Consider the following 14585-nt stretch of genomic DNA (forward strand, 5'->3'; position numbering starts at 1 on the left):
TGCTTGTTATTCTGTAAAGATTTAATGGTTTGCCTTTGAGATAGTGGTAAATTGTAATGCGATCCGGATTTCCAATTTGTAGCTTCAATAGCTTTGGTTACTTAAATGACGAATGTTACGATTGCCCTGCAGTATGGGGAAGGAATTGGATTTGGGTTTAGAGGACTTAGGTGGAAATTGACCAAGATGATGTGGAGGGGATGGATCACATGGGACCACTCCCTGGGTGATAACCATATCCACCTCACCCTCTGTGTTTTCATCCCAGAGTTCTATCAAGTCCTGGAGGGCTCTTAGGTCCTCCATGGTGGTATTTTCCAACAATGAATTGTCAAAGGTGAGGATTTCATTGTTATTGGGGCTTTTGTCATATAGAACTTTGTACATAAGATGTCTTACAAATAAATGTAAGTCTTTAACCAACTCAAACTGATCAGCCTCCTGATCGGGACAGAAAGGGAGACCACGTCTCAAAACCTTGGCGTTATTCTCTGATAACAGATAGGACGAGAGATTAATAATATCATATTTTTCCCAACTCTCCTCAAGATTGGGTTTGGGCCAAACTACTTTGGGGTCTAATTGACATTTTTAAAGTGTCTGACATTTGATAGAAGAGCTAGTGTGTTTGATCATTACTGAGCTGCTTTCTAACCTCTATTGGTTACTCCGTTTCACTCAGCCTTGTGATCCGTGCATATTATTGGCTACTTATATTGCAGAGTTGGCAATGCATGAACACTTTTACACACAGCCAAGTGAAACTGACCTTAAAGTGTTACTAAACCAAGGACCCTGCACTTACTATATCTGTCTCCCAAAGTACACAGAACATGGAAATGCAGTTATTTTCGTAAAAATAAACTGCTAAATACTTTTTCTCATTAGCAGTATCATTGTAGCAATCTTGTGACTGCTATAAGTTCCTGGTAAAGCTTGTAGGAGGAGTTTTCATACTGCATTGAGCTGTCCTATCAGGATCCCTGACCCCTGATCCTCTGTCTGGACATGTCTGGACAGTGCTGATTGGCCATGTGCTGATTACATGCAATCTCCTATGAAAAAAAAAAAACCTCTCTAGCAACACACACCAAACTGAGCATGCCTAACTCCACAGGCTCTGTCTTATCCAGACATGTTCTAGAGTCAGTGGAAAAATAGGAGGATCTGTGCATACAAGATCAAGCAACCTTTTTACACAATGCAGAAAATTAACCCCTTAGGTTCCATAGTGAGTATAACAAGCATGCTTTACTGCATACACAGACTGATTTTACTGTTGTGGGTTTAGTAACACGTTAAGCTTTAGAGGGTGGATGGTTGTGCAGGCACAAGTTGTAAAGGTTGTGCTGCTGCCACTTGATTTGTAAGCTCTTCTGAGCTCAGCCAAGCTTTTAGGTGACTACAATGGATGGTGGAGTATGGTAGAAATCGATCTGGTGTTGCAAAATTATCAGGGGAAAAATTATTGATTGGGAGAGGTTTTAACATGCTAATCCACTGTTTCTATGAAAGTGGTTTGACAGCTTTCTTGAAGGCTATCCACAGACATGAGATCTTTGCAGTTGTTTTCCTGTGTCTCTGAGATGGTAAGGTGGGGACATATTTAAACTTAAATGTCAGTATTTTACCTAAATTTAGTGGATTTGCTCAAAGTGGAGATTGACAAATGTTTAATGGTCCAAGGAATCTAGAGCAAGGCAGTCTGGACTGACAAGGATATAACAATTATTAAGATGAAATAGTAGTGACTTTTGGTTAATTTTATTTCCATTTTTAAAGTTTATGCATTCTTACTCGAATTGTAGTTATTTATATAAAATCTCTTTTTTCCAATTACACCTTTAGAGCAAGGTGCTTAGATGCTTCAGTGCATGCGGTACATGGTGGGCTGTTTAGTAAGATACCGAGCCCTAGCTCTGCACTTGTTCTGATGGCTCTTGCAGGTTAAAAAAAGGAGGGGTATGTTTCTCTTTTGATTCAGTTATCTGATTCATTCAAATTAGGGCTATGTATATGGTCTGTATGCTCAGCTCAGTAGTAAGCCAACTATTAAAAACTCTGAAGTGCCAGACTCACACTTACCACCTACTGACTTGAAAAGGGTAAATATGAAAATGGATTTTTGGACCTGGAAATTGAGATTGTTCCTGCACCATCTTTGCCAGTGCAAGGAATAACAGCAGAAGCCTTAGCAACATCAGTTAACTTGTAATTTGTAACTTGGAATGCTCTATTTTATTAAAAAAACAGTGTCTTGAAAATCAAAATAACATCATATCTGCTCTGCATCTTATGGTTTTTACTCGTGTAAAATCTAACTTTTGAATAAAAAGCCTCCATGTATTTTACACAAATAGTGTAAAATGCGAAGATGAATGTAGATTTTTGCAGTGAATTATTAAATCACACTGATGTCAGTGCACATCCTGGCTCAACGATTGATGTAAATCTCCGCTTATACAGCAATAATATGTGAAGATCTCTGGAACCTTAGGCTTCATGTTCAAATTGACTTTCACTTCCTAAACTGCATCTCTTTTATCTAGGTACAAGCACATTTGAACATCATTCACAAGTGACAGCATATTCTACTGTAATGAAAATGAATACCATGCATTATTGGGTCCATGTTATCCATCAGTAAAAATAACTCTTAAAATCTATTAGAACAACTAACGTGTATATAAGGCCAAATGGAAATTCTTCCAATAAGGACACCTGTACTGGTGAAAGCTGGATAGATTTCCTCAGGAACATGAAGTTACTGGAAATCTACCCCACAGAACACAGACAGTAAAAGCTGACCAATCTCTGTTCTAGCCAAAATGCTAATAAAAAAAAATTTGACATTATACATACCTTGTTTCCCTGTCCTATCCTTCCTTGGTTCTTGCCCCCCCCGTTCCCTTTCCCCTCTTCCTTCCCCCTTTTTGCTTTCTCCTCCCCTCTTTTTTCTTTCCCCCCTCCCCCCTTTCCCCTTCTTCCTTTCCTCCCTTCTTTCCTTCCCTTTCATCTATACACCCTCCCTTTTTGCTTTTTACCCCAGCACTTACCTGCACACCTCAGGTTCCAGCTGTGGGTTTCATCCTTTGGGATATCTTTCCCAGTATAGACATTATACATACTGTAAATCTTAATGAGAAGTGATACTATACAAAATATCCCAACTGATTTAAAAAATAATCAGGCGTTACAAGCTTGAAGTTGCAGGTGCAGAGACAGTGCAGCAGAGGTTCAGATTGTGGGTGCAGCTGAGATTGCCTGTGCAAAAAAACTGGATGCAATGATAGTTGAAGGTGCAGCACAGACTGAAACTGTGGGTGTTGTGGAGGCTTCAGGGGTAGCCGGGGTGCAAAGAATGCTGGGGGTGCAGCTGCTGTGTAGACTGTGGTTATAATTAAGATGCAGCAGAGGTACTGTGTAGACTGTGGTTTGTGATTAGTGAATATGTTCAAATGGTGAGGTGATCCCTCAAGAAGATAACACCATTCCTCTAGGGACAGATAGATAACTAATAACTCACAGTCCCTGATGCCAAAATTCTTTTCTGCCAGTGTAAATTTTCCAGAAAAGAAAGCAAAGGGGCCCTCAGACAGTCTGTAGAGGTACAGCGCTGGCACTAATGGTGGAAGCATTGACCTCCAGGTAGAAGGGTTTCATAGTATCTGGCCAATGTAAAGCTGGTCCAATTGAGAAGTCAAATTTCATGGTGTTAAATGCTTCCACTTCTTCATTGGACCAGTTCTTGGGTTTCATACACTTATGGGTTGAGGCAGTTATAGGTGCCACCAGCGAAGAGTGACCCTTGATAAATTACAGATAATATTTGTGAACCCTAGGGTTGATAATATTTGTGAATCCTGGGTTGTCTTCAGGCTGTCAGGATGCAGCCAGTTTGCAACAGCTGAGACCTTGCCGGAATCCATTCAAAGACTGTCCTTTTGAAAAAATATACCCAAGAAATGGCACTTCTTGTTCAAAAAGTCAAGTCTCTGCCTTGGCAAAGAACCTGTTTTCTCGCAACCCTTGTAATACCACGTTTGCTGATTATGTTCTTGGAGGATGGAAAAATAGATAAGAAAAAATTACAAGATACAGCACTACACACACAAAAACTTGGTGTTAGAAGCACTCAGAAGCATTACATAACTCAAAGGGCATCAATATATTCTAAACGGTTGTCCTCAATGTTCAACCCAGTCTTCCACTCATCCCCCTCTCTTATGAGACCAGATTGAAAGCCCTCCTTAATGATGATTGAATAATTCAGTGATAAGGGGAAATGTGATTAAGGGTAGTGATGTCAACAGCATGCTTAGAAAGAATGTTAGAAAATCAGTATCTGCAGAATGGTTTGGGTATGGGCCAGCCCTATTTTAATAATTGGTGCAGCAGGAAACAACAGGAATATCGCAGAGGACCCCAATCCAAGACTTTGAAAGTGGGTCCTTTTATGGCTAGTCAGTGTCTCTGTAACCAGGAAAGGCTCAAGATGATAGAGGAGGCAACCTATTCTAAGACAAGAAAGAAAAGGGTTTGTCTGGCTGATCATGGTAATATAGTTGCAAATAAAATCAGTTCATAAAAATGCAGATCTTAGCAATATACCATAAAAATCAGGGCTTTATTTTAAGTAAAAACTGCCACATATTTATTATATGGCATAAAAATTATGGACACCTGTCCATCACCCGAAACGTATCAAATCATGTTTTTAGGGACCTGCCTTTGTGAACAGAGACACAGCCATGCTGCAACAGTAAAAGGTCTTCCCCAGACTGTTGCCACAAGGTTGGAAGTCCACGGTTGTCTAAAACATACTGTATGCTATAACATTAACAATACACTTCACTGGAAACACCTGAACTCAATAATTTGTTAGCTTGTTTACTTACAGTACTTTGGGCCGTATAATTCATCTAAGCCCATTCACCCCTATGGACATACAGTGATGCATATTCTTGACCAATAGTTTACTGCATATATTTATGTACATGTCTGTTCATTTTAAATACAAGCTTTTAGTTTATGCATTATGCAAAACAAGGGAGAAAAATTAAATTATAGACTTTTCAAGGTGCTGATGCTCTAAAAATGCACACAATCCATGATTCAGGAAATTGTGCATGTTTACCTATAATTTCAGTTGCTGTTTTTTTGTTTTTTTTCACTTCCAAGTTATACATCAGCCACTCATTAATACATTTGTTTCTGCGTGCAAGAAAATGGATAGGTGTGAGCTGCCTCAGTTGTATGTAGGATTGTGAAAACATGAGTTGCAAATACAAAAATAAACTACATCTTCTTGATTTTAGAAATCATAAAAATACAAATTCTGTTATATCTTAGGTTGCAAATCGATTGTCTGAGTTCCGTGACCTAGCAAAGGAAGTGGTCAGGAGCGCTAGTCGAACAGCTTTGTTAGAAGCTGGATTTAGACCAGATGACTACCCCAATGATTTAGAGGATCCAGGTAAAATCAGAATCCATGTACATATAAATAATTTGCTGGATCGAATATCTATCATAATATTGTATTTTCAGTGCAAGCTACTGTATACATATTTTGTGGTTTAGAATTACTTTAACACGGAAAGCAACTTTTGGATTTAGAATGTAAAACTAAAAAAATTTAGGTTCGTGTTAAACTAAATTGTATTTTAATGAAACAATATTGCTTACTCTTAGTAAATGTGTAAGTATCAACCAACAACCAAATGTTTGCACATATGTGAAAGCTTTCTTAAATGTTGCGTACTTAAATACTAACATAATCCACTATACATTTTCTTTATGACAAACAATAGTAACATTTACCATGGTTAAAATAGAATATTGCTTGCTTCAGTAAAATTTATATATTTTTCCTGTTGCTTTTTTTTGTCTTGCCATACCATCCCTGACAGAGGTGAGAAGAGTTTGATTGATTGTTTTCTTCTATCCATAATATATGCCTAGATGTAGGCAGTGGTATGATTGGGGGCACAAAATTGGGTGGAGTTGGAGAAGGGGAGGTGGTATTTTCCTTGCTTTAGATGAACCTATGGGAAGTATCTCATTTTTAAAGCTGAACTCCAGGCAAACCACTAAATACACAGATGAAATACATATATGGGAGGTATTTCACCTGCCAAGGGATTTGTACTTCTCCCCATTTATTCTGTGATATACACAGCTCTTCCACACAGTACTAGATGGACTTGTGTCTTTTTTCAACCAGACTTACTATGTAAATATGTAACAGTACAGCCTTGTCTGGCAGGGCAGGGGACTTCATTTTTTTTTCTGTTGAAGTTCAAGAACACTAAGGCTCTGTTCACATATTGGCATCCTGCAGCAATTCTGCCGCGATCCTGAATCATGGGATATCCGTGCGATTCCCGTCACTTCCAATAGCACCAAAAACGCGGCGTGATTTTGCAGCGTTTGTCGCCTGAGGAATCATAGGGGACCTGTCACTCAAAGGAAGTACAAGAACTTCTTTTGGGCGACAGGCATCCCGCAATTCTGTTTGCACGATTTTACCGCCATTCGTTGGGCCACAATCGCAGCAAAATTGCACCGCTATTGGGATGCCATTGGAAGTGACGGGAATCGCATGGGTGTCCTGCGACTTGGAATCATGGCAGAATCGATTTTACCCGTGATCTGGGGCGCCAATATGTCCTCTCTATCTGCATGCTTTTTGCACTGCAGCACAACTGACTGACTCTTTGTGCTATCTCCGCCCCCCTCCCTAGTCCAAGCTCTTGCATTTAAAAATCGAATGATGTATAAATGAATACAGAGCTGCATCAGTTTGCACCTTTTATGTCTGCCTGGAAGTTAGCTGTAAGAAAAATTCTACTAGGTTTTATTACGTACATGTTTTTTTTTTTTTCTTTTTCTTTTTACCGGTTTAGGTATATGTATGTGTGTGTGTGAATATGTGTGCTGGCCAAAACATGAGCCATGAGTGAGCTTAAAAATGTGTTAATATTTTATTCCAAAAGGAATTTTAGTTGGATCTTCAGCACAAGATATGCTTGGTCTGTCTCACAGTGAAGGTGACCCCTTTGGAGAATCTTCTGATAAAATGACATACACAGAACAGGCAAACAAGAGGTCTCAGTGCAGAAGGCTAACATGGTCAGTGGACAAGCTATGACAGTAGTAGCAATATAGCAGATATACTGCTTGTAATTATCTGAATACTAGTAGTAAGGTAACATGAATAAATGCATGTCAGTAAACAGAATGTGTAACAAAATTTTATGAACTTGTATTTCAAATGAGATTTTATTAGTTAATATTTTATTCACTGCGCTAAAAAAAAAATTAGTTTGGATGCTATGGACAATGTCACCTTTTTTTGCAGCAGTTTTGTTTTTTAATTTAAGTGTGAAATAATATTAATATATTCTAATTACCCATTGAGAGCATTGTAAGTTAAAATGATGCAGTAAAGGTAGCCAGACTGACAATATTTGCAGCTTCAAGATACATGGTGTGATTTTCCAAGTTCAGATAACAACTGTAAGAAAAAAAAAATAAAAATATTTTTTCAAGTTTACATTTGTTTGAAATGTTTAAGTTTAGGCAAACAGCTAAATATTCTATAAAATTACATATGCGTAAGCTGCCAGCACAATTATAATCGCATTCAACTAGTTTTCTATTGCAGACATCCTTGCCAGATAACATACAAAGTCATGACCATTTGCATTTCCCAACTGCAATCAAGGCAATACATGAATAGTTAAATAGTTGAATGCTTAACGCCAGCTTATTGATTAGATAATTTCTAATGCCCAGTACACACGATCCAAAAATCGGACGACGTTCCGTCCGTTTTTGATTGGTTGCTAGGAACTCTCAATTATATTCGCAAATGGGAGAGGTTACTTACGATATGAATTTTCTCGGACAATGATTCAAGTGCTTCCGGTATGCGTAACCACAGTGTAGCGTGTGAGGGGAAATTATGTCTACTGCTCACCATTTTTTTCGGACGAACAACATACTGATAATACGATTATCGTACGATGTGTTATAATACGATCAAAAGTTTTATGCTTGCACGACCGGATAATATCAGGCGAACTGTCGTGATCGCCTCTCGTAAGCTGTGTACTAACGATCAGATTATCGTCCTATCTTTTCACAAGCGTTATTTTACGTCCGATTTTCAGAACGGGTGTACGGGCCATAAATGCGCTCCTCCAGTCAGAAAATTCTGTTGGTTAGGTCACACAAAACTTTGTAATGCAGTAAAACCTGCGAATGTACAGGTGATTATTGAAGGCTCCTTTCACTAAACAAGTGGAAAGCACAGTAGAGCTATCTTAAAACAGAAGGTGTCTGACACATGTCCCACTTCCAAATATAAGGATTTTATTCTTTATTTTAGAATAACCTTCCTTATTAGATTGTCCTTTTGATAGATGAATAGACCTGTATGAAGCCAGAAATGTCTTGAAAAATGATGAAATAGAGATGTAGGTTCAGCATTGAGGAAGACCTTAGTAAAAAACCTAATTGAAAAGTTAATTATGCTGTGCACAAATAGGTAATGAGGTTTGTAACACCATCTGTCACAGGAATACCAAAGAATAATGGCTCTAATAAGAGCTTCCAAAGTAAAAACTATCAAAAAAGTAATCTAAAGATAAATGTATATACAGTAATAATACTTTGCACTTTACTTGGAGGACTTATTCAAAATTTGTATTTGAGATGGAATGTTAAATATAAGTGATATGAGGGACGGTTTAAGGTGTAGTCTAAGCATCATTGTTTGTTAAAAGAAGGATGAAAGTTCACTAGCAAAAATTCCAAGCCCTTAATCAAAACATAGAATTGTTCTAAAACCCACAATTGCTGATTCATTTGTCAAGAAGAATAAGGGACAAACACAAGCTTGAAAATAAAAAGATACAAGGAGAATTATCCAGGATGCATAGGTGTGTGTTGGAGGGAGATCAAGGATTTTTCCTTATTCCTAAAAGTGGGTGACAAATATTGTCCTTTAATGTGTATGTAAATAAAAAAAAACAAAAAAAACACGAAAAATTATGTTAATGGATAAAAAAATAAATATTATATTATTGGTAAAAGAAAGAATATGTAAGTTTCTAACTCATTCAAGGATTTTGAAAAATACTGTTTATAAAATTAAATTGCTTATCACTGTTGTGTCTTCTTTTTTAATTCTGCAAAGCTTTATTCGATTGACTGATTACCTGATAGTGAACACCATGCACATTCTGGCTGTTAACTCAGTGTCATCTTTGTTGAATTACCTGGTGGAAAAGATGACATATACGCCTTCTCATGCAGTGATACAGGCATGGAATGCTAATTTCAAGCAAGTTGAAGCGACAGACAAAAAGGTAATATTTACATTTAAAATGACATAGTTAGTCAGGTTGAAAAAAGACAAAAGTCCATCTAGTTCAACTAATAAAAGAGAAAAAAAATTGTGTATCTATAGATGTAAAAATGTCTTTCCATCTCATTGTGCAGTTTAGCTATGATGAAGTCTCATTGTTAATATCTTGATTATTTAAATGGTCTGTAAGGGTAATGTTTTCTGTTCAATAGTTTTATTGAGTTTTTTTTTTTTAAGCAAAATAACAAAATAAACAAAGGGCACAAACTAATGGTGCATTAAGAGCACTACAAAATTCATCAGCACAACTTGATGTGATAAAAAAGGTATGGATGAAGATATCATGTCCAAAGATATGAGACTGCAACATAATATCAATGATAGTACATATACAGTATCTCACAAAAGTGAGTACACTCCTCACATTTTTGTAAATATTTTATTATATCTTTTCATGTGAAAACACTGAAGAAATTACACTTTGCTACAATGTAAAGTAGTGAGTGTACAGCTTGTATAACAGTGTAAATTTACTGTCCGCTTAAAATAACTCAGCCGTTAATGTCTAAACCGCTGGCAACAAAAGTGAGTAGACCCCAAGTAAAAATGCCCAAATCAGGCCCAATCAGCCATTTTCCCTCCCCGGTGTCATGTGGCTCATTTGTGTTACAAGGTCCTATGTGCAAATGGGAGGCAGGTGTGTTAAATTTGGTTTTATCGCTCTCACTCTCTCATGCTGGTCACTCAACATGGCACCTCATGGCAAAGAACTCTCTGAGGATCTGAAAAAAAGAATTGTTGCTCTACATAAATATGGCCTAGGTTATAAGAAGATTGCCAAGACCCTAAAACTGAGCTGCAGCACAGTGACCAAGATCATACAGCAGTTTACCAGGACAGGTTCCACTCAGAACAGGCCTCATCATGGTCAACCAAAGAAGTTGAGTGCACATGCTCAGCGTTATATCCAGAGGTTGTCTTTGGGAAATAGACGTATGAGTGCTACCAGGATTGCTGCAGAAGTTGAAGGGGTGGGGGGCTAACTTGTCAGTGCTCAGATCATGCGCCGGACACTGCATTAAATTGGTCTGCATGGCTGTCGTCCAGAAGCAAGCCTCTTCTAAAGATGCACAAGAAAGCCCGCAAACAGTTTGCTGAAGAAAAGGAGACTAAGGACATGGATTACTGGAAGCATGTCCTGTGGTCTGATGAGACCAAGATAAACTTATTTAGTTCAGATGGTGTGGCTGCAACCTGGTGAGGAGTACAAAGACAAGTGTGTCTTGCCTACAGTTGAGCATGGTGGTGGGAGTGTCATGGTCTGGGCTGCATGAGTGCTGCCGACACTGGGGAGCTACAGTTCATTGAGGGAACCGTGAATGCCAACATGTACTGTGACATACTGAAGCAGAGCACGATCCCCTCCCTTCGGAGACAGGGCCCACAGGGCAGAATTCCAACATGATAACGACCCCAAACACACCTCCAAGATGACCACTGCCTTGCTAAAGAAGCTGAGGGTAGAGGTGATGGACTGGCCAAGCATGTCTGCAGACCTAAACCCTATTGAGCATTTGTGGGGCATCCTCAAACGGAAGGTGGAGGGGCGAGAGGTCTCTAACATCCACCAACTCCGTGATGTCGTCATGGAAGTGTGCAAGAGGACTCTAGTGGCAACCTGTGAAGCTGTGGTGAACTCCATGCCCAAGAGGGTTAAGGCAGTGCTGGAAAATAATGGTGGCCACACAAAATATTGACACTTTGGGCCCAATTTGGACATTTTAACTTAGGGTTATACTCACTTTTAATGCCAGTAGTTTAGACATTAATGGCTACGTGTTGAGTTATTTTGAGGGGGACAGCAAATTTACACTGTTATACAAGCTGTACACTCACTACTTTACATTGTAGCAAAATGTAATTTCTTCAGTGTTGTCACAGGAAAAGATATAATAAAATATTTACAAAAATGTGAGGGATGTACTCACTTTTGTGAGATACTGTATCTTTAGTAAAATGCCAATTAGACAGTAGTAACTACAAGCATTACACCAAAGGGTTCAGTAAAAAAAATTGCTCAGTTGTAGCATAGTCAAAAAACATTTATCCAAAACCATAAAAATGGAAGCTATTGCATAGGGTTATTAACATAGACCGTCCAATAGTCTCAATGCTTATGAAACTTCTCTGAAAAAACATAATCTTTTCATAGATATGTATCAGATCAATGTGTTTTTTAGCCTTGGATTTGTTTTGGCACCTCAACCAGTTGAGCCCCAAACCACACACAACTATTTTGTGTACCTGTTCTGACTTACGAACAAATTCCACTTAAGAACAAGCCTACAGTCCCTATCTTGTTTGTAACCCGGGGACTGCCTGTAGTGAATTTCTGCAGGTCAAGTCTGGCAAGTGTGAATCTTTTTCCAATTTGTTTGCTCAAAGTACAGTTATTACCAGTAACACTATCTTTCACATACCTGGTCTTGAGGCCAAGATGATGAGAGGGCTTGCCTTGAGGCTGAGTGCACAACACCCCTAGAGATGGTGACAGGAGATGCTGAGCCCAAAGAAGCATGGGTTGCAAGCTGTATGGTAGTCAGATGGATCTGCAGTAGTGATGCCTCTTCAGGTGGAAGCGAGGCACTGGAAGCAGTTGATCCAGGATGACATGCTGGGAAGTGCTGACAGCTCAAGGCAGGCAGCATAAGGCAGGAGACATGGTCAGGAACGGAAGGCAAGGTCAGAGCATAGTGGTCAAGCAGAGGAGTAGACAGGAGCATGGTCAGAGGCAGGCAAGGGTCATACACAGGAGGTAATCAGGAACAGGTCCATGGAACAAGCCAAGTTCAGAGCCAGGAAAGAAGAGAAAGTCCAGAAGCAAGCTGGGTCGGTAACAGGAAATCCAGAAGTAACAAGCACACAGGGACAAGGGTATTAGGGAGCTGAAGAACAGTCAGCAAAGTCTGTGAGCTTCTGTCTTCCTTATAAAGGTCAAAGGGTACCAAGATCTATCGCACGTGGCGTTTGATGTTCATATCTTAGTGTGCTGGGCTCGACCATGCTAGATATTGGTAAGTGTACCAGGTCTCTGAGCCAATCTTCTCCAGCTTATCCCCTGATACTATCTCTTTAGAATATATTATTTGCCCTGAGAGTGTAGGAAAACCCAACAATTTCTTCTACAATTAAAAGATCCTACCTTGGTGAAAAGGATCTCAAAACTGATGGATTTGTACTCACTAGCCTGTCTCTAAAAAATCATATAGATGCCACAGAGATTTAGAGAGTGTATTTAAAGACATTATTTAATGTACAGCAGTTTGGATAGTTTTGAGAAGGTCAAATCTCTGTCAGGTTTTTATTGCTGTCTGTGTCCCCGCTGTGGAGATTCATCCCCTCTGTCTGCCCTAGTGACCCTTGAACAGTAATTTTTATTGTATGTTACTCACTTACCTTTATAATACTTTGTCTAAAGAAGTTCCATTTTCAGTCATAAAAAGTGCTACATTTGGAAAGCCATACAGTTCCTCCAACAGCTGAGGTATATTTGCTAAATTGAGATGACTACATGTTGTGATCAGCAAAGCAGGGGGTAACTAATGGAGAGCAACAGAGGCAGCGTCACAGAAAATAAGGGGTATATTCCTATATTATAATAACCCAGAAAGTGAGAGCAAGTGTTGACACTAGGGATGATCGAACTTTTGAAAAGTTCGGTTCGGCCAGAACATCCGAACTTCCTGAAAGTTCGGCCCGGATTTCAGAACCCCATTGAAATCAATGGGACCCGAACTTCGGTAATCAAAAAACACAATTTTTAAGCCCTAAAACCCAATAAATGCCCCTAAAAAGCCCCTAGGGTTCTGGGTCATGCCCCATTAACTATTAATCACACAAAAAAAGTTCTTAAAAATTGTCATTTTGATAAAAAAGCCAATTATTGAAAAATTAAAAAAAAAAAAAAAAAAAGAGATTTTTTGATTTTTACTTTGGATTTAGTATCTGGGGGGGGGGGTCTAAAAGTGTACATGTGAAGTTTCAGCTCTGTAGCATGTCCAGAACCATAAAAAAAAGATTGTTTGTATTAGAAAACTTTCAGCACAGGAGGTTGGCTTCGCTGCTGTAACACCTTGCCTAGCAGGCATTTTTTTGGGTTCTTTGCAGTCAGGAAAAACATCTGAACTTGTGTATAGTGGTACTGTGCACAAGTTCTGATGTTTTGCCTGCCTCCAAAAACCCCCAAAAAATGCCAGCAAAAACACACCTGGGCTTTCTTTTTTTGACGCTAGCGTTTTTTTGGCATTTTTTGGGGTTCTTTTGAGGCAGGCAAAACATCTGAACTTGTGTATAATGGTGTATATACACACATACATATATTTATATACACACCTAGACATATATAGGTGTGATAGTAGCAGAAATATATGCTTGCGCTAATGAAATCATTTACAGTAATATATTTCTGCTACTATCACACCTATATATTGCTAGGTGTCTATATACATATAATTATGTGTGTATATATACCACTATACACAAGTTCAGATGTTTTGCCTGCCTCAAAAGAACCCCAAAAAATGCCCAAAAAAACGCTAGCGTCAAAAAAAAAAAATGCCCAGGTGTGTTTTTGCTGGCATTTTTTGGGGGTTTTTGGAGGCAGGCAAAACATCAGAACTTGTGCACAGTACCACTATACACAAGTTCAGATGTTTTTCCTGACTGCAAAGAACCCAAAAAAATGCCTTCTATTAAACCGGCAAGGTGTTACAGCAGCGAAGCCATACTCCTGTGCTGAAAGTTTTCTAATACAAACAATCTTTTTTTTATGGTTCTGGACATGCTACATAGCTGAAACTTCACATGTACACTTTTTAGACCCCCCAGATCTGAAATCCAAAGTAAAAATCTAAAAAATCTCTCTTTTTTTTTTTTAATTTTTTTAATAATTGGCTTTTTTATCAAAAATGACAATTTTTAAGATCTTTTTTTTGTGTGATTTTGTGTCTGGGGGGTCTAAAAGGTGTACCTGTGAAGTTTCAGCTCTGTAGCATGTCCAGAACCATAAAAAAAAAAAGGATTGTTTGTATTAGAACACTTTCAGCTCAGGGGGTTAGCTTCTCTTCTCGGTTTTCACACCTTGCCGGTTTCAAAGCAGGCATTTTTTTGGGTTCTTTGCAGTCAGGAAAAACATCTGAACTTGTGTATAGTG

The 14585-nt window shown here is 38.7% G+C and overlaps 1 protein-coding gene across 1 annotated transcript in view; it reads left to right on the top strand.

Annotated features, from left to right (window-relative positions):
* The window catches only part of DNAH6 (dynein axonemal heavy chain 6), a 473665-nt gene that overhangs the window by 62538 nt on the left and 396542 nt on the right, over window positions 1–14585 (top strand). The window contains exons 7-9 of the mRNA XM_082248007.1: window positions 5353–5476; window positions 6996–7131; window positions 9203–9374. Coding sequence (XP_082104133.1) covers window positions 5353–5476; window positions 6996–7131; window positions 9203–9374 — 432 coding nt within the window. The remainder of the gene's footprint in view (window positions 1–5352; window positions 5477–6995; window positions 7132–9202; window positions 9375–14585) is intronic.

The sequence above is a fragment of the Pelophylax lessonae genome (genome assembly GCF_965119305.1).
Source record: "Pelophylax lessonae genome assembly, chromosome: 1".
NCBI lineage: Eukaryota > Metazoa > Chordata > Amphibia > Anura > Ranidae > Pelophylax > Pelophylax lessonae.